At 34.3% G+C, this 20221-nt stretch overlaps 2 protein-coding genes across 10 annotated transcripts in view; both read right to left on the bottom strand.

The window, feature by feature from the left end:
• LOC136033679 (ATP-dependent 6-phosphofructokinase-like) overlaps positions 1 to 18005 on the bottom strand; it is a 136595-nt gene extending 118590 nt beyond the window's left edge. For 3 of the 9 annotated variants that reach the window (XM_065714518.1, XM_065714525.1, XM_065714527.1), the window contains exon 1: positions 17686 to 17966. The gene's annotated coding sequence lies outside the window, so the exon portion shown is untranslated. Of the gene's footprint in view, positions 1 to 10634; positions 10654 to 17685 lie in introns of those variants that run through there. The other 6 variants (XM_065714526.1, XM_065714522.1, XM_065714528.1 and 3 more) reach the window with 5 other exon arrangements.
• LOC136033681 (histone acetyltransferase KAT7-like) lies at positions 2749 to 18017 on the bottom strand. Its single transcript, XM_065714529.1, has 2 exons — positions 17984 to 18017; positions 2749 to 4829 (listed from the first exon to the last, which is right to left on the bottom strand). The coding sequence occupies exon 2, from the start codon at positions 4824 to 4826 to the stop codon at positions 2844 to 2846; it is 1983 nt and encodes a 660-aa protein (XP_065570601.1). The 5' UTR covers positions 4827 to 4829; positions 17984 to 18017; the 3' UTR covers positions 2749 to 2843.
• Positions 18018 to 20221: the final 2204 nt, after the last annotated feature.

The following is a 20221-nucleotide window of genomic DNA, read 5'->3' as shown; positions in this document are numbered from 1 at the left end:
TTACCCATCAAAAGTTACGAGCCTGAGAAAATTTGCCTTATTTAGGAAAATAGAGGGAAACATCCCCTAAAAGTCGTAGGATCTTAACGAAAATGACACCATCAGATTCAGCGTATCAGAGAACCCTACTGTAGAAGTTTCAAGCTCCTACCTACAAAAATGTGGAATTTTGTATTTTTTGCCAGAAGACAAATCACGGGTGCGTGTTTATTTGTTTGTTTGTTGTTTTTTTTCCCCAGGGGTCATCGTATCGACCAAGTGGTCCTAGAATGTCGCAAGAGGGCTCATTCTAACGGAAATGAAAAGTTCTAGGGCCCTTTTTAAGTGACCAAAAAAATTGGAGGGCATCTAGGCCCCCTCCCACGCTCATGTTTTTCCCAAATTCAACGGATCAAAATTTTGAGATAGCCATTTTGTTCAGCATAGTCGAAAACCATAATAACTATGTCTTTGGGGATGACTTATTCCCCCATAATCCCTTGAGGAGGGGCTGCAAGTTACAAACTTTGACCAGTGTTTACATATAGTAATGGTTATTGGGAAGTGTACAGACGTTTTCAGGGGGATTTTATTTTGTTTGGGGGTGGGGCTGAGGAGAGGGGGCTATGTTGGAGGATTTTTCCTTGGACAAATCTGTCATGGGGGAAGAAAAATTCAATGACAAGGGCGCAGGATTCTCTAAAATTACTATAAGAAAACAATGAAAAATAAACATGAAAACGTTTTTCAAATGAAAGGAAGAAGTAGCATTGAAACTTAAAACGAACAGAGATTATCACGCATATGAGGGGTTCTAAAAATACTTTAGCATAAAGAGCGAGGTATTTAGGAGGAGATAAATACCTTGCTCTTTATGCTAAAGTATTTTTAGTAATTTCAACTATTTATTCTACGGCCTTTCTGATTCAGGGGTCATTCTTAAAGAATTGGGACAAAACTTACGATTTAGTGTAAAGAGCGAGGTATTAACGAGGGTACAAACCCCCTCGTACACATCATAAAAATATAAGGTTATGCAAGTTTGTTACGTAAGTTAATTCTTAAGTTACGTATATTTTTTACTAATAAAAACGTTCGTTAAAAATTAAAAGTTCTAGTTGCCTTTTTAAGTAACCGAAAACTTGGAGGGCAACTAGGCCTCCTTCTCCACCCCTTATTTCTCAAAATCATATGATCAAAACTAAGAGAAAGCCATTTAGCCAAAAAAAGAATTAATATACAAATTTCATTTTAATAATTTATGTGCGGAGAGCCAAAACCAAACATGCATTAATTAAAAAAACGTTCAGAAATTAAATAAAAAAACTAATTTTTTTAGCTGAAAGTAAGGAGCGACATTAAAACTTAAAACGAATTCTACTTTTTAAAACAATTAAAAGCTTTAATTAAGTAAAAAAAAGTAAAAGTTCTAGTTGCCTTCATAAGTAACCGAAAAAATTGGAGGGCAACTAGGCCCCATTCCCCACCCCTTATTTCTCAAAATCGTCTGATCAAAACTAAGAGAAAGCCATTTAACCAAAAAAAGAATTAATAGCAAATTTCATTTTAAAAATTTATGTACGGAGAGCCAAAATCAGACATGCATTAATTCAAAAACTTTCAGAAATTAAATAAAAAAACAAGCTTTTTTAAATGAAAGTAAGGAGCGACATTAAAACTTAAAACGAACAGAAATTACTCCTTATATGAAAGGGGCTTTTCCTCCTCGACACCCCGCTCCTTGCGCTAAAGTTTGACTCTTTCTCGCAACTCTACTTTTTAAAACAATAAAAAACTTTAGCGTAAAAACTGAGCGGGGTGTCGAGGAGGAAAAGCCCCTTTCATATAAGGAGTAATTTCTGTTCGTTTTAAGTTTTAAAGTCGCTCCTTACTTTCATTTAAAAAAACTTTTTTTTTTATTTAATTTCTTATGTAAAAGAAATCACTGAAATATATTTCCCATGTTTTTGTTAAATCTTTAAATATTTGTGTATGTCACATCAAAACCTATCATAATTGTCTTTTTTGACGTCTATACTGACACATCTTATTTTGTCTCTCTTTTCTCATTATCATCACTGGTTCCAACTAATATGATTAAATTGTTCGCATATCCAAAGACGAAATATATACTATTAAGTATTGATCTAATATATACGAATAAATATATATATATATATATATATATATATATATATATATATATATATATATATATATATATATATATATATATATATATATATATATATATATATATATAAGTATTAATTTCACATGCTATTCTGATGCAATTGATTGACTTAAGATATTACATATTCTATATTAAAAAAATATTAACAATTCATCTACCGTAAAAGAAAAGCCTTCAAATAAATTTTTTAACTGTGAAGCTAAGTACATTCTTTTTATGATTTCTGATGGTAATGACATAATGAGGGGGGGATAGGAAAAGCTGATCTACTAGTCGTTCTGAATCTACCGAGCGAAAGTTTTCCCTATTCCTGCAAGGTAGACCGTTTGGGGCGTATAAAGACCTTAAATATATGGTTCATTTAAATCAATTAATACTAAAAAGGGATCGCTCTTATTCCTTAAGAGGCTCCCAAACATCCCTTAGGTTATATCTCCAGTTTCGAGAACAGACGTCCTAAAGCGAACTGCTGCAGAGTACCTAACCTCTAACACTTTGACGCCTCAATAGCCACGTGCGAGAACGACCATATCTTCACCACACTTGTTTAATGCCCTATCAAACAAAGAGAAGAATTCTACAAGAAAATTTGCTACATTTTGCAGGTATACGGCTTAATAAAAAACAAACATTTAAACCATGGTATTCGAATGAAGAAATTTTTCACACATCAAGCTGAATCTTGATTCGGTTGAAAAGGCCGCCACCTCAGGCAAGCAAAGTCCGTATGTCTAAAGTCTTTACCCCGTTTCTTCGCCCTTTCCTGAAACTCTTCAAGAACATTCAACTTCTTCAATATTATATGCCTTCCCTTCCAATATTTCATCATACCCATTGCTTGAAGCGTGCTGACGATGTCATATGAATGAATACCGAGCTCTTGGCTAAGGTCTTTGATAGATATTTCTCTCCCTTGGTGAGAACATAATTTTTCCAAAAGCACATCTTTCCAGTAAGCTCTGTAAGAAATAAGTCCTAGGTCTGAGAGTGGCTTTTCTGGGGAACCGATCTTACCCTCAGCCCTTGTTAACAGATAGCTGAAATCGATTAAAAGTCTTCCATATCCTTGGCGTTGGTAGGGAGGTAAGGTTAGAATGCAAGATACGTTATAATTTAAAAACGAATTTTTCTCTTTGGAAAAATAACCAACGGGATGACAGCCTTCAGAATCAGCAACAGTCATTATATAAAATAGAAAAGGTTCAACTTCAAAATACAACGTTTTATGGTCAAGGAAAAACTTAGCCAATAAGCACAGATTCTGACAATATGGTTTGTGTGTCTCTCCATTCACTTCCCATACAGAAATTTTATCTTTTCTATAGATTTCATCTCCAGGGGGGTGTCTCCACACACATTTGGACATATGACGTCTTAGAACAGTTCTACATTTCATGTATTTTAGGCAAAATTCACATATATATAGTTTGGGTAAGCGGATATACTCATCTGGGTAAGGGCTTTGATACCAAACATTCATTTCAAACCGTCCCATTTCTATACACTTTACACCTCTACTTGGTGGTAAAGCTTTCAGCTCGTTTTCAAGCTGTTCACCAGCAGCAGCTTGAGCTTCCCTGAACAGTTTTAGGTCGTATTCAGATGTAAGATTTGTGAGGTTAGGCTCACGCTCAGGGTCAATAATATAATCATCTTCTCCCGGTTCTCCTTGACTAGGTTGCACAGCAAAGTGACCCGGAATTTCCTTTTTCAAACTGAGCTTAGATCTTGCGTCCTTAACTTCAAGATGATATTGCTTTTGTTGCATACTATTGCTTGTTCTAGGTGAGCGATGTCCCATCAGACCCAAATTAACACCTGCTCTGACTGCATCGCGTGATACTCGTTCTTCAAGAAGAAGCAGCGTATCTTGCGTTGTCATATTATGGTATAAAGGGCACGCTTGTGGTGTAAAGTGTTTGTCAGTGCTACCACTAATATGCCCTGTAGAATCGCAACCGATGACTGGGCATTTCCTATCTTCTTGAGGAATTGGGGTATGTGATTCTTCTTCTATTTCTATTTTCCCACCTTTTTTACCAGATTTCTTTCCAAATAATAGTTTTCGAGCTTTTTCATCCCCGTCTGTTTCACTATCAGAAGCCCCACCAAGGATATGCTTACTTCTTCTCTGAGAAGCTTTAGTTCTTTGTGATTTGCGAATACCCACTGTGTCAGATTTTTGCGGCTCATTTGATTTTGGAGAGTTGGATTTTGAGGACTGACTTTGATCTTTCGACGCTTCCGAATCGCTACCATTGGTAGAGGATGCTGAGTCTTTTTTTACCTGTTTATCTGAGGTTTGCTTCCTCTGTGGTTGAGCCTTAGCACTTAATTTAGGTGTTACTTTTTTACCTATCTTTTCCTCACCTTCACTACCTGTTTCAAAAACATTTTTCCTATTTTTGTTCATATCTTTTTCTTTTTGGGAAGAATCAGCTGGAGATTTTACTTGTTTATTGGATGCCTTTGTAGGCGAACCATCCTTTTTTGCTGATTCTTTCTTTTCATCTTGAGAAGAATCAGTCTCAGAATCACTGGATGAGGAAGAGTCGCTTCCACTATTGCTACCAGAGTCAGTCGAATCACTTGAAGATGATGAGTCTGTTGACGAGGTTTCTGTGCTAGCTGAAGGCTTCTTTTTAGGTCCCATGTTCTGAAAAGGGGGAGCAAGTCAGTCAAATATAGTTTTAAAGCAATTGTCTTAGCTCAACCCCATTCAAGCCATTCCCTAATAAGTTAGTTGAAGGCACGCAATCTAACGCAAATTTCAAAATCTAGTTCATAAGTTAAGGAATGTTCCATGTTTTTCTCATGCAAATTTCCTTAAAAGCCCAAAAACGGGTATCTATTTTTCTCTTCCATAGATTTTACCATCTAAGTAATTTTCTACTTTTGTAGTTTATTTTTGATTAAGAGATATTGTCGATTAAAACTTTAATCCAAACTAAAAGTTCATGTTCTACCCTGAATTATACGGTAGATGGCATGTGACATCAGCAACAGGGTAAAAGAGCAGAAAATAATATATAAAATTACAAACTTATCACTGTTTATGGAACTATTAGTCAACGACCATCAGTTTTTTATTGTTTTTTTTTTTTTCAAATTGAAGCTACATAAATTTCGAGCATAAAATTTATCTATTAGATAGATCAAAGAAAATTTTATTGATCTGCTGAAATCTTGTCTAGAATATAAAATGACTATCTCCTTTCCTTGACAGATTTGTATAAATGCACGTAAAGCTGCAAACAAGCCATTAGTGGGTGGACCTGCCCCCTCCCCCCAGCATCTCCTGCTGCTACTATAACAAACAAATACAAAGTAGAGACAACAGGGAAAATCTTTTCAAGACAGTGGAAATCAGTTCCGTGGATATTTCGGCCCTATGTCCAAGGGCCGTCTTCAGCACAATACAAGAATAAGAGAGAAACTATATATATATATATATATATATATATATATATATATATATATATATATATATATATATATATATATATATATATCATGAAAAGAGAAATCACCAATGCAACAGCACAAACACATAAAAAAAAAAAAAAAAAAGAGACAGAAGGAGAAAAGGAAGACTGTTTTCCTAAATTGGTGATTAATATAGACCAGCACTTGAATGAGGCCTTAACCCTACTCATCCATACAATCACATAGGTCAAACAGCATAGCCATATATATATAAATATGTATATATATATATATATATATATATATATATATATATATATATATATATATATATATATATATATATATATAAATGAACTTACATCAAATTGTGAGAATTAAAACTAAATAATTAAAAACACTTTTTAAAACTTTTCTTAAAAATAGCCCTAGCATCCTTACTTCAACGAAGTTCAACCAGGACTGGTGAAAAGGATGAAATGAGAATATAAACTCATTCAAACTAAAGAGAACAAAATAATTAGATGCAATTTCTTAATGCCAATCTTGCTTGTTTCGCAGCCTGTCTCAAAGGCCTTTTCGTAGTTGGTTCAGTACTATTATAAATCGGTTTAGTCAAATATTTTGTTAGATCATTTTTAATTAAGTTTGAGTATAAAGAATTTAGTGAGTATTCCCCTAAGTCCCTGTTCAAAGAAATATTATTATTTATTTTGAGATTAATTTCGATTGATGCTCCAACCACCTGTTTTATCCCCAAATCATTACTGATGAGTGAAGAGTTTTCAAAAAGTATCATGTGGGACGGATTATTAAATATATGCCAACCTAAAGCAGAATCAAAGGAATTGCTAGAACTATTTGAAATTAAGGCCTTGTCTATGTCATTTTTATGCTGTTGTAACCTTTTGTCTAGATTCTGATGGGTCCTGCCGACATAGTAATTTCCACAGTCACAGGGTATTTGATAGACCCTCCTTTGGCGAGTAACTTGGGTCTATGCCAACCTAAAGCAAAATCAAAGGAATTGCTAGAACTATTTGAAATTAAGGCCTTGTCTATGTCATTTTTATGCTGTTGTAACCTTTTGTCTAGATTCTGATGGGTCCTGCCGACATAGTAATTTCCACAGTCACAGGGTATTTGATAGACCCTCCTTTGGCGAGTAACTTGGGTCTTATCTTTACCTGAATTTAAGAAATTGATGATTTTAAAATTATTAGCAAAAAATAAGTACAGATTATTTTTTGTGAAAATATTTTTTAATTTTGTTGTGATCTTTGGGATATATGGAAGACAGACAATATTTGAGGGCTTATCAGTAGCCTCACATTGTGAAGTAGTCTTCTTCGATTTTACAAGAATGCCTTTTTATTCTACGGTTAATTATTTTTATTGACAAAAGGAATGGGGTATCCATTACCAAAAAGGATATCTCTGATAAAATTTATTTCTGCTTTTATATACGAATCGGAGCAAATATTTAGGGCACGATCAATGAGGGAAGTTACAACTGCTCTTTTAACTTGTGGGGGGTGATTTGAATTAAAGTGAAGATATCTATTGTTTTGTATTGGCTTTCGATACATAGTAAAATCCAGTTTATCAGCATTACGAATAATTAAAATATTTGCACAAAAAATAATCTGTACGTAGTTTTTGCTAATAATTTTAAAATGATCAATTTCTTAAATTCAGGTAAAGATAAGACCCCAGTTACTCGCCAAAGGGGGGTCTATCAAATACCCTGTGATTGTGGAAATTACTATGTCGGCAGGACCCATCAGAATCTAGACAAACGGTTACAACAGCACATAGACAAGGCCTTAATTTCAAATAGTTCCAGCAATTCCTTTGATTCTGCTTTGGGTTGGCATATATTTAATTATCCGTCCCACATGATACTTTCTGAAAACTCTTCACTCATCAGTAATGATTTGGGGATAAAACAGGTGGTTGGAGAATCAATCGAAATTAATCTCAAAATAAATAATAATATTTCTTTGAACAGGGACTTAGGGGAATGCTCACTAAATTCTTTATACTCAAACTTAATTAAAAATTATCTAAAAAAATATTTTACTAAACCGATTTATAATAGTACTGAACCAACTACGAATAGGCCTTTGAGACAGGCTGATAAACAAGCAAGATTGGCATTAAGAAATTGCATCTAATTATTTTGTTCTCTTTAGTTTGAATGAGTTTATATTCTCATTTCATTATTTTCGCCTGTCCTGGTTTAACTTCGTTGAAGTAAGGATGCTAGGGCTATTTTTAAAAAAAGTTTTAAAAAGTGTTTTTAATTATTTAATTTTAATTCTCACAATTTGATGTAAGTTCATATATATATATATATATATATATATATATATATATATATATATATATATATATATATATATATATATATATATATATATATATATATATATATATATATATATATATATATAGTTTCTCTCTTATTCTTGTATTGTGCTGAAGACGGCCCTTGGACATAGGGCCGAAATATCCATGGAACTGATTTCCACTGTCTTGAAAAGATTTTCCCTATTGTCTCTACTTTGTATTTGTTTGTTATGGAAAGGCAGTGTGGTCTTCGTCGCTATTTTTGCTGCTACTATTATTGACATTTAGCATACAGTATATCTCAGGAGCCTTTTTTGACAAAACAACAAACAAATAAATTTTACCAAGTTCATTTCTGAGTCCTGTATTTCATAGCTTATATAGAGCATACTTAGTCATTTGCATAACAAATTAGGATATTTTCTTGGAAGAATGAGATTGCTGAAGACCTGGTTAGCAACAGAAAATAATTATTTTAAATTGCATACAAGAATCATAAAACTAAACTGATTATTACAAAAACACCAATACTGAAAAAAAGGAAAAAAGAAATATTATAAAGATTAAAAAAGAAAGTTGAAAAAGAAATATTCAAATATTGAGTGAAAGTTATTTAGTCAAAGAAATATTGAAAAGGAAAGTCTGTTCAATATATATTTTGTTTCAGCACAGGGTAAATTAAACTCTTACCTTTTGGGGAGAGGAGGTTTGAAAGGCTGCAACACCAAACTTATTTGTGGGAATTTCTGCTCTATTGTGTTGCAAGAGCAACACTTTTGTTTTGTTGTGTGTTTTTTGTTTTTTTTTGCACCCCGATTTCAGCTTATTCCTAGAAAGTGGTAAGGTTCTAACCTCTGCAGTTTTTACAGAAAGTATGGACCTTAGGCGGGATTGATGAATATGACTTTGCATTTTGGAAAGCTTTGTAGAGCTCTTGCCTGGGGCCAAAAAGGATGGTTTTTGCTTGTCCTTGAGCCAGAGCCTATAGTGTTTGAAGTGAAGTGGAGTTTTGTACCTTATATCAGAGAGAACTACCTGAAGTTATGCAGTCGAGCTTTCATTTCCTCAAACCATGTTTCTGCTTTCGAGTGGAAAGCTCTGTTCTAGCAGGCAAGCAGGCAGGCGCCAGTTTCAAATTGAAGATGGACTAAAATCTATAAGTGTTAAATATATGCGGCAGTTACCCGGCCCCACAGCCAATATATCTTCTTTGAGTGACAAAATAGTAAAATTACAGAAATAAAAAAGTGGGGACAGAAGTGCTGCCATCTATTGTTTCTACCCATTTCTGTTCGTGATTTCAGCTGAGTTTATCATTCGGTTTTTCGCACTTGGGATTGCGGTAGAGAAATGGAATCAGATGTGCCTCTTAAACTTTAAAAGTTCTCTCATTACTAAAAAAAATTAGAGTTTATCCTTTGCTCCTCTCTAAGTAACGACGTTAGAAACTTGGCCTATGACAAAAAAGTCAAATTTTGAACTAAGACAGAAAAATTTTTTCGACGACAGTCGATAGCTCTTGATCAAAGTATATGCCAACTATTTTTTGGTAGAAAATTCCTTTATGAGATATACCAGTTTGGAAGTTTAAAGGGGTTGACAACTTCAATAGTAAGGTACACACTGAAACCAAAAATAGGCCAATACAGAAATGGTATCAAATATAAAATTTCTCCTATTGCTAAAGAAATTACAGTTTATCCTTTGCTCCTTTCTAAGTGATAATGTTCAAAACTTGGCCTACGGCAAAAAAGTCAACTTTTGAACTAAGACAGATAGATTTTTTTTCGTTGGCAGTCGATAGCTCTTGATGAGCTGATGAAAGTAATGTCATCCATTTTTCGGTAGAAAATTCCTTCATGAGATATAGCCTATAAGTTTGAAAGTTGAAAGGGTTAACAACTTCAGTAGTAAGGTACAAATTGAAACCAAAAATAGCCCGATACCAATTATGAGACATACAGGGGAGTTTTAAGCAACAGTCGGCTGTTATCTTCAGCAATGAGGGGTTCGGAACTTTTGCTAGTTGGTGTACCTATTAGGTAAGACCAAATTGGTTCCAGCGGTAGGACAGGTAGGGGACTTATAAGTAATAATCGGCTGTTAAGCTACAATCATCTTCAACGATGAGGGGTTTGCAAGTTGCGACTTTTGCGAGTTGGTGTACCCAGTATTTATTTTAAGATCCTTACAGATTAACAACTTCAGCGTTTAATCAAAGCGAGGAAACAAAACCAAAGTGTTGCTCTCGGAACACTTTATTCGGCAAAGCCGAACAAAAGTTGCCGCAACACCTCAAGTTACCCATGCAACATAGACCTAGTTTTATGTCTAGCTTCATTGTTCATTTCCATTTCTGTTTAATTAGGCTCCATTGGTTAATCATAATCTTTGTTCATTTCATGGGTGACCCCTAATAAAAGCCAATTTGTGTTTGCTCATAAATTCGCAGTTGGAAAAATTTATAATTCACTCTTATCTTTTCATGGAAAACTGCAGTTTTTTCGGTTTGTTTTCTTTTTCTTTTTTTTTTCATTGACACAGCATTTGTATATAATAATAGGAGCAATTTTTTTTACAAAGGCTCATTGATAACAGCAGTTAATGCTAATTTATAGTTAAAAAGGGGTACCAGTTATCATGACGAAAATAAAGTCTTCTAGAAATTTGTCTTGCAACCTACTTAAGCTTAATTGTGAAGAAATGGTCAAGACAATCGGCAATAGGCTCTTTCCTTTTAACGTGTGACTCTTCTTCAAAAGAAACTTGCTTCAAAATCAAGACATACATCCTTGGTTAGCAGTGACATCAATAATAAGCCAAAAAAGCAGGTTAGATTGCACTAACAAGGGCTCCTGGACATCTTCAAAAATTAACAAATCTGACTGTTTAAAAATTCTGAAAAGCTGAAACAGACAAGTGATTATATGTCATAAACAAACTCACAAGAATCCCAAGAAATTTCAAAAAGGCCAGTAAGAATTGTTGGGAATGAACAAAACAGGTTTCTTGCTCTTAAAGAATAAAAGAACATGTGGTTAATAAAAAAACAACTATTTTACCTCAATTAGCCTCCTATGTCAATTCTGTCAGCATATAAATCCTTAGAAGGGGTTCTCATACTAAAGAAACATAAAAATATATTTCTATGTTGGAAACCTTGAAACATATTTATGTTTCACTATAGATAGAAAGTTGGAAACCTTGATTCAAGAAAATCCGGCTATTAATGTAAAATACCAGCTTAGCTGGCAGTAGTGTTTCTAGCTCAAATTATGTTCTCTGTGCTAGTCTCTGATGTGTTATTTTTCTGCACACCTACAATCTAAATTTTCTTGCATAAGACAATAATTTTGCCATCAATTCATAGTTGAGATTCAGCTTTATCCTCCTACTCAACTATCAAACTTTGCTTATGAAAATCAACTTATGAAATTTGCTTTTATTTCTTGTTTTTCAGTTTGAAAACACGTTGAAAACCGGCCAAAAACACATGAAAGTTTCCATGTTTTTGGAGCAAGATTAAATCATTCTCTAATAGCAACAGAAAATAATAGAGTCAGAGAGCAATAGCAACAAGTCCACAAGGAGTAGTAATCAACAATCTTCTTTTTATGTTATCCTTTGGGGACTGCAAAACTAGAAAAACACTCTAAAATTTAAATGATTTAGCTCCAAGAGAGTATAAATTTCGTAAAGTTTTTCGTCTTTGAATATATCCCCACCTCTGCTGATAGGTCAGTCATTATCCTTTTTCACAAAAAGTGCAAACCTAACAAAATAAATATTCAGCTAAATTCCTCCAACGATACAGAACTACTCTATACGCGACACCTAGGAATAACCCTGAACCAGAAACGGAACTACAGATGCATAAATTAAAAGTAAAATGTTATAGAAAATGAATGTCATGATGCAGCTGATTGGAACTCCAGGGGGTTAAAGCGATGAAGTCCTAATCTAATTCTATAAACTATACATTTGATCACAAATAAAATATGGTATCATGCTACATGTAGAAACAACTACCCATAAAACCAGTTGTTTTACAGCTACCAATATAAACAAGCTAGAGACAATAAAAAACTTAGCCTTTTGTATAGCCTTAGGCATGAGACAAAGCCAACAACCTACATTCCACTGTGAAGATTCTATAATATCATCAATCCTTTGATGCCGCAAAACCTTCTTGGTAACATATCTTAGTAAAATTGAAGCAAACCAACAGCAAAACATCCACAATTGGACCCAATCTAGATCTTCTTACAAAGGTACTGTTGATGTATCACTTCAACTGCAAGTTGATCATCACGTTTCAGCAGCTCAAATTAAGACAAAATTGAGTTCCACATCTCCCTGGTTATTAACTTACCCCTCATTTAATATATGACTTATTGCAAATGCTAAAAAGGAAGATGTAATGGAAACTCAGGCTCAAGCACAGTTCCAACGCAAAGATACAATATACAAAAGCTGTTTTCCTCTATTTGTTATTTGTTCATGGATCCAAATCAGACACAATGGCTTACTCTGCAAGCATTTTCCCTAAATAGAATGTCATAGCAGATGGAAGATCCCCCCCCCACTTTTGACTTTGTCTCTGCCAAGATTGCAGCAATCATTATAGGCCTTCAAACAGCATTATGAGATCCTCACCACCCACCTAACAGCATAAAAGTCATACTCGTTTTTTGCACTACAGCTATTGAAACAGCACAGAACAGAAACAGAGATTATGACATATTTTCTTCAATATTGCCTCTTAAATAGATTACAACAAGTTTTCTTTACTGTAAATTATAATTCATTGTACATTTTCATACATAACTTAGAGACCAATTTCCTTCAGGGACGCTCTGACCTTACACCCAAAAGCATGCTTGGCACCCCATCGTTCCCCAATCCCTGCTCTTCAAATTTTGTGAAAGAAGATGAGACCCTTGATCATTTCCTTGGAAATTGTAGTACTCTAGAAAGAGTACTGTAGCAGCTGTTTAGAGCTACGGGGAGCATTCCAGTGTCTATATCTCACACCAGCAGCAAAATCCCTGATACAACCAGAGTTTGACCAGTAATCCTAGAGGGAGGTCTACTTGGCCTTCTTTGAGCTTCTACAACCTTGCCAACTGCTAAATACATTGCAGCTGCTGCAATTGCTTAACCTTTGTGAACTCACCATTTGTTGTTACCACTGTCAGTATCAAATGGATGTGGAAAAATGAGTAAGCCAAAATGGGCCAGTACCCAAAGATCTCTATTTTCAAAGAAGAAGAGAACTTCCAAATAATAACAAAATTTTTGTTTTGTGAACTGATAGATCTGACACTTCTGACCAAATGTATAAGTGTCTTGTTCTTCTGGTACAAGTTACAGCCATTGACTTGCCACAAAATTGTATCTTTCATGGGGAGCATAAGCCTAAAGTATGCTATTAAGTAGTGAATTTGCTTGACACTATTCTGCATCATATAGAAGCAAACAGCTCATAGGTCAAGGATATTTTTGCAGATGTTCCAAAATATTACATAACCTTGGCTGCCAAAGGGTATTTCATGAAGCAAAGAAATTAAGCAAGAGTAAGTCTGTACTAAAAATACTAGCCGTTTTTTATTAGGACAAGGACAATGTATTCTATTTCCTAAAAAGAATTAATCTAATTTTTCCACAATGTCTTATAGGACTCCCAAGAGTAAAAAACTGAATCTACTAGGCCTTCCTCATCATGTTTAATAGTAATCTTGGTGAAGTTAAGACTTGTCTGAAGTTTACTGATGACTTGATTATCCTTGACCTCCAGGAAACAACAGTTGCTTTTCATTGTGATATAGATTTAAAAAAAAAATAATATTGCATGTTGATCCTACTGGTTAAGATCAAAAAGTATTTTTCAAATCATTGATGTATGGTTTGATGGGGATATAAAGTGGAAAATCATGCCTTAACCAAAAAAATATGGTTTGAGAAGATAGTTTCCTATTTAAAATATTTTTCCAGTTCACAAATTTGGAAAATCTGTCAATACCTAAATTAACCTATTCTTGTAGTGTTCTGTCTTGCTGAGAGTATGCTTCTCCTGTGTGGTGCACAGGTTTAACCAAAAACTACTGCTGCAAGCTTAAAACAGTTCAACAGAGAGCTACTGAAATCACTCTTACACCTCAATATTCTCCTTGCAAATAAAAAATGAGCTCACTAGAATCAAATTATCTTAAAGATAAACATCAGCAACTAGAGCTGAAATTTGGAAACGAATTTCTGAACTCAAAATTTCATTCACAGATCCTCCTCTTTTGGAGAAAGACCAAGTTCAAGCTTTTTATTAATCAATAAAAAAATGTTTTCATACAAACTATCAAATTAATGACCCAGAGTGAGGATGACAGAAACTATGACATCGGATTGAGCAAACTAAACTCTTAAGCCTAAGCTGATTGAAAATCCAACTTTTTTTTTACTATGATTGAAAAATCTTTCCATTTGTTCATTTAGTATCAGTCAATATCTATGTTGAACATTTGCTCTATTTTGTTGTGATTAACTGACTATTAAGTTTACCAAGATACTTTGACAATTGTTCAAGCAGTAGCATAATTTCGTCAAAATCCTGGGGGGGGGCAACTTGGAGCCAATTTTCCAAAATCAGGTGAGAATGACAGCAAAAACTAAAAAATCAACCATTTGAAACCATAAAGGTGCTTTACAGCACCATAAAGATAAATTTGTACTAAAAAAACTGATCTGCTTCTGTTGATGCTTGAATAATGCAGGTTTATCTTTGTTTAGAAAAGATTTTATAAGAAACTAAATTTAAGCATGGGGGCAACCAAGGTATGGGGGGGCAGTTGTCCCCTTGCCCCATAGCAACTTACACTCCTGTGTTCAAGGTATGTTTTATTTACTGTACTCAAAATAATTACGAAGTAATTTCATTAGCTGAAAAGCTATTACGAAATTGATAAAGATATGTCCTATTTTAGAAATGGCAGGTGTAACCTCTTGCAAGAATGGCCTTAGTTGGAATAACCATATTGGGAAGGGTCAGGAGAAACAATGGCAGAAGTAGCTATGAGAGCTGAAAGAACAGCAGTCATGATCTCTATTTTGATCTCCCAAACCAAGGTTTAAGAGGGGCAGTTGCACCCCCTGCCCCATAGTAAATTATGCCTTTGTGTTCAAGGTATGTTTTGTTAAATATACAATTGTTTGATGTACTTAACTTAATTTTGAAGTACATTCATTAACTGAAAAGCTATTCTGAAATTGACAAAAATATGTCCTATTTTTGAAATGGCACGTGTAGCATCTTGCAGGAATAGCCTTGGTTGGAACAACTGTATTGGGAAGTGTCAGAAGAAGCAATGGCATAATTAGCTATGGGAGCTGGAAGAGCAGCAGTCATCATCTCTATTTTGATGAAAATAAAACTAGTTATGTCCTCCATCTTGGTGAAAATAAAAGATCATTTTCAGAAATATGCCTACTGTACTTGGGTATTGAGCTTCAATATTGTAAAAGTAGCCTCATATTTAAGATTAAGATGATCATAAGTACCAACTTTGGAGAAAATCTAATGATTTATGAAATATTGAGCCTTTTCTATATTTTGATTTTGGATTTCTAATTGTGATATTGGTCTAAAACATGTAAGAAACAGGCAAAGAATTCCTTACATGCCAACCTTTTGGAAAATCATACAGTATTTGTGGAATATGACCTTAGTGTGTTTCATTCTGGACTTTTATTTTACAAAACCAGTCTTTGGATTATAGTCAGCCAGCTTATTTGACTTGGGGCTTTACAAAAATCAAGTACTGTTTGTGAAGAAATAACTTGATGGGTAATTATATCAGAATTCTAGTTAACAATAATTGGGTGTAGTCAACCAGGCTCAGAAACCCACTGAGCACCAACTTTGGAAAAAATCAAACACCATCTGCAAAAGATGGACTTGGGATGTAGTGATCTGAAATAGTAATACAGCAATCTTAATAAGTGCTTGGTCAACACTTTATCATTTAGCATTGTCTTCTTAAATAATCTATGAGCAATCACAACTTGAAATAGGTTGTGTGTCTACATTTTAAAAATAAACTGCTTGTTTCAATGGATTTTTTCAACCTGAATCTCTTCAGCCATAGACAGGCCACCCCAGAATTAAAAGCAAATTCCTGTTGACAGAACTGATAGGAGTAAAAAAGATTTTAGTATTTACTTTGAATACTTGAACCTTACTTGTGATATGAAAAGCTATGTCCTTCCATTAAATAAAACAGATACCCTGTAGTTGGCCAGCTAATCTAGCCTACTCTTTAACAGCTCTATCATTGTAAACAGAGGCGCCATTTGGACCAAATCTTGGGGTGGGCATGAACTCCATATTGGCCCTCCCCCCTGAATCACTTTGTGTTGTGTAATCATCTAGAAAATGGGCATATGACAGAACTCAAGAATTTTATTATGTATCTAACCTACTTTCAAAGTTTACAATGATTAATAGCAAATAGCATAATTACCCCAAAGGTCATCAAGTAATTATGCTCTTTGGTTAATAGGCGTGCAGTAATTTCAAATCAATGGGATGGAATGGATTATGTTGGACATAATGGATTATTATGGCTGACAAAGGGCCCTTTGTGGTGGAAGCTTGGGCCCCCCTGGAAAATCTGGGGTGGGCATTTGCTGACCCCTGACCCCCCCAAATGGCACCTCTGATTGTAAAATCTCTATTATACCACCAAGGAATTGGATTGTTTCACCATTGGATATGTCAAAATCTATTTGACAAATGAATGTTTAGCTTGAATATTTTAACCATACAAAACATTTCAAATATGCTTATAGACAAATCTTTGTCTATGGAGACAAAATCTTGGCCACACATTAAAGCTTTAGCCTAATTTTAGAAAATGCTGTGCAAACTTTGACACAGGCTCTTAAACTTCAAACAATATATCCTAATGATGGACACAGTCAACATTGGATGAATTTGATCTAAGGCAAGTGCTATGAAACCAAATAATTATATATATATTGATGTAGCCTGGACCTAACCCTTGTCTAAATTCATATTTTGAAGGACCAGATGTTTTTCAAGAATTTAATCAGCCAATCCCACTGGTCTAGTCTTAATCATCAGCCAATGCCAGCTGTCTAATCATATATGCATAATAGCCTACCCAAGATTAGGAGGATGCTGTCTATGTACAGGGAAAGAGGTAATGTTCACATCAAGTAGTATGTTCACTTTTTTGGTAAGTCAATAATATGGACAGTCATATATTTACCAACAAATCAATGTTACAATTCATAATCAATGGACTTACAATGAAATAGTTACTTTTAATCAAGCATCATAACCCATTTTTATATCCAAAGAATACAGAATGATATTAGCCTACTTTCAAGGGTCCTAAAAGGACTTAGAACTGAATTTGCAAGAAAAGCAATTATTATATTCAGAAAGAGCATAACAATGGTATCTAGTGATAGGCTAGTTTCACTTTATTGGTAAGTAATAATATGATCAGCAAAAAAATTTACAGATAATTTTAATAATAACCATATTGATGTAGGCTATAGCTAAGACTTTTAGCTTGGGATTTATTGATATGCACAATTCTTCTCAATTCCTATTTGGTAAAGAAATGTGACAGCTTGAGTTTTACTTAATTGGACATTATGCAGCCAATTGGTTTTTTGCCCTAGCCTAAGCATAAAGTAAATCATCAAATTACCTTGCAAAGGAAACAGCAATATACTGAACTTCAGGATTATATGCTATTATTTTCTGTTGTATAAGCTATCCAATATACGAATAAAACCACATAGGCTAAACAATAATCACTATAAGTTACCAATTGATGAAAGTAGACTAGGCTCGTCAATGCTAGTTAGAATACTGTCAAAGAATAGAGCAAAGAACAAAGATACTGGCTATACTCTGCTGGCAGTGTCCGCTAATAACTAATTATAAATCAACACTAAAGTAAATTGTTTAATTTTATTTAGAAGAAATAGTCACCTTCAAACAACCTTTTCTAAGGAAAATACTTTCAATTTGATTCGATTATGCTGGTATCTAAAAAAATTTATTTTTTCTTTTAATAGGTGGCAACGTTAATATAAGTTTTCAAAATCTTAGCATGCAGCACAGACAAAATGTGTCATATAATTTCTGTGTGTGGCCTGCGCTCCTCAAACCTGAGGCTTAGTTTAACGGTTTAAATTATTATTGTGAGTATTAATTCGGATGAATTTTAAAGTCCCCTTCCTTCTCAGAAGACCAAAAATATGCAATATTTGGAATGAAATGTGACGGAAGAAACAATATGCCTTTTGAACTACCAAAACAGATAAAAATTGATCCATCGACCTCCCCACATTTAATTTGACCAACTAAAAACCTCCTATCCTTTGCGTACTTCTACTTTGATCCCGCTAGTTATCTTGAACGTCTCGGCTAGTTCCTCGCTGGGTTTATCTTCGTTATGATTAGCACTTATATAAATAGTCAACCTTTCGATCAAGTCAAGTAAACAATTGGATGACTAAGGACATACTGCCGTGCATTACTAGAATTCAGCTATGCCTGAGCATTGAGACACTCTAGATTATTGAGACTTTTATTAGCGAAATATATTCTGGATTTGCAGTTTGTTTCTATTTTAGTACCATTGAGTGCTACTTTTCTAGTGCCATACACATAAGTTTTTTAACTGGCATTTTTTTTACCATAAATTGTCATGTTTTCTCAATATTACGAAATAGTAGTGAGCACGCTAACAGACATTGCGGTGGCTGAGGATATAGTATCATCAAAGGCTTTAAAACATCAAGAATATAAAAGCAAAAACATTTTTATCCCCAAAATAACTTAATTTTTTCACCTTGGCGAGTCATGATATTCCCCATACCTCTGACTCCCTGATTCCCCTTTTCAAGAGTTGCTAGAGGAACAGTAAATCTGGCTATCGTAAAATCTCAAATTGATATGTAAGCTAAACTACGAGATTGAGGCATTCTCATTGGAAATTAAATTTCTCACACTCGTCCTCTTCTAAAAATATCAAACGACATAAATCAGCTTCAAATACTTCCATAGCATCTCCTAAGCTTTGTTTTATTCACCGTTATCAGGCAACGCCGTACTACACCATTACTCTCTCCCATATCCTCTACGTTGACTCTTTTTGGAAGATTCTTACAGATGCTGATAAATTGAAGATTCGCTCTTCTTTCTTCCGTTTCGCAAAATATCTGCTGAAAAATCCAATTTGGACACAAAGTTTAAAGCTCATAAATAGTCCTCATATGACAAATCTTACTTTTAATGCTGCTAAACTTACAGAGAAAAACACCCAAAAGATTTCAAAACATACTTGGAACCAACTTCTTCTACAGGAATTACACTGTCATAGTTGTGTAATTGCATTGTCATAGTTGTAGAGAGCTCTCTTGCTTTTTTTCTATAGTGCTCCGTCATTTCCTAATTGTATGAAGACGGGTCTTCTATAAAAATTAATGATCATATTAGTTCCATAAAAAGCACATATCCATTTGTATGTTCTCTAGCTCTTATGGTCTACAAAGTCCTAATGCGGAACTGGTAAAAGACTCCGGCTGAATTAACTTAATTTTCTTTACTAATAGTCAATAGATAATCCAACAGTTCGTGGTAACGAATTGTAGTAAGGAGCGACCCGGGTCTATAGTAAACGAAATTCTAAAAAACGGAAATTTGATGCTAAAAAATACATCAAAAGAATTGGATTTTTATGCTGACTTTAAATATATGAGTTTCATCAAATTTAGTCATTGTCATCAAAAGTTATGAGCCTGAGAAAATTTGCCCTATTTTGGAAAAGAGGGAAAAAAAGTCATAGAATCTTAACAATAATCACACCATCGCATTCAGCGTATCAGAGAACCCTTTAAAAGTTTTGAAGCTCCTATCTACAAAAACATGGAGTTTCGTATTTTTTTACAGAAGACAGATCACGGGTGCGTGTTTATTTTTTTTTTAATCTTTTTTTCTTTTCCCCAGGGGTCATGGTATCGATCAAGTGGTCCTAGAATGTCACAAGAGGGCTCATTCTAACGGAAATGAAAAGCTCTAGTTCCCTTTTTAAGTGACCAAAACATTAGAGGGCGCCTAGGCCCCCTCCCTTGATCATTTTTCCCAAAGTCAACGGATCAAAATTTTGAGATAGCCATTTTGTTCCACATAGTCGAAAACCATAAAACTATGTCTTTGGGGATGACTTAGGGGAT

The sequence above is a fragment of the Artemia franciscana genome, chromosome 12 (genome assembly GCF_032884065.1).
Source record: "Artemia franciscana chromosome 12, ASM3288406v1, whole genome shotgun sequence".
Classification (NCBI taxonomy): Eukaryota; Metazoa; Arthropoda; class Branchiopoda; order Anostraca; family Artemiidae; genus Artemia; species Artemia franciscana.
The sequence above is the reverse complement of the archived record's forward strand: the minus strand, read 5'-3'. Positions and strand labels throughout refer to the sequence as shown.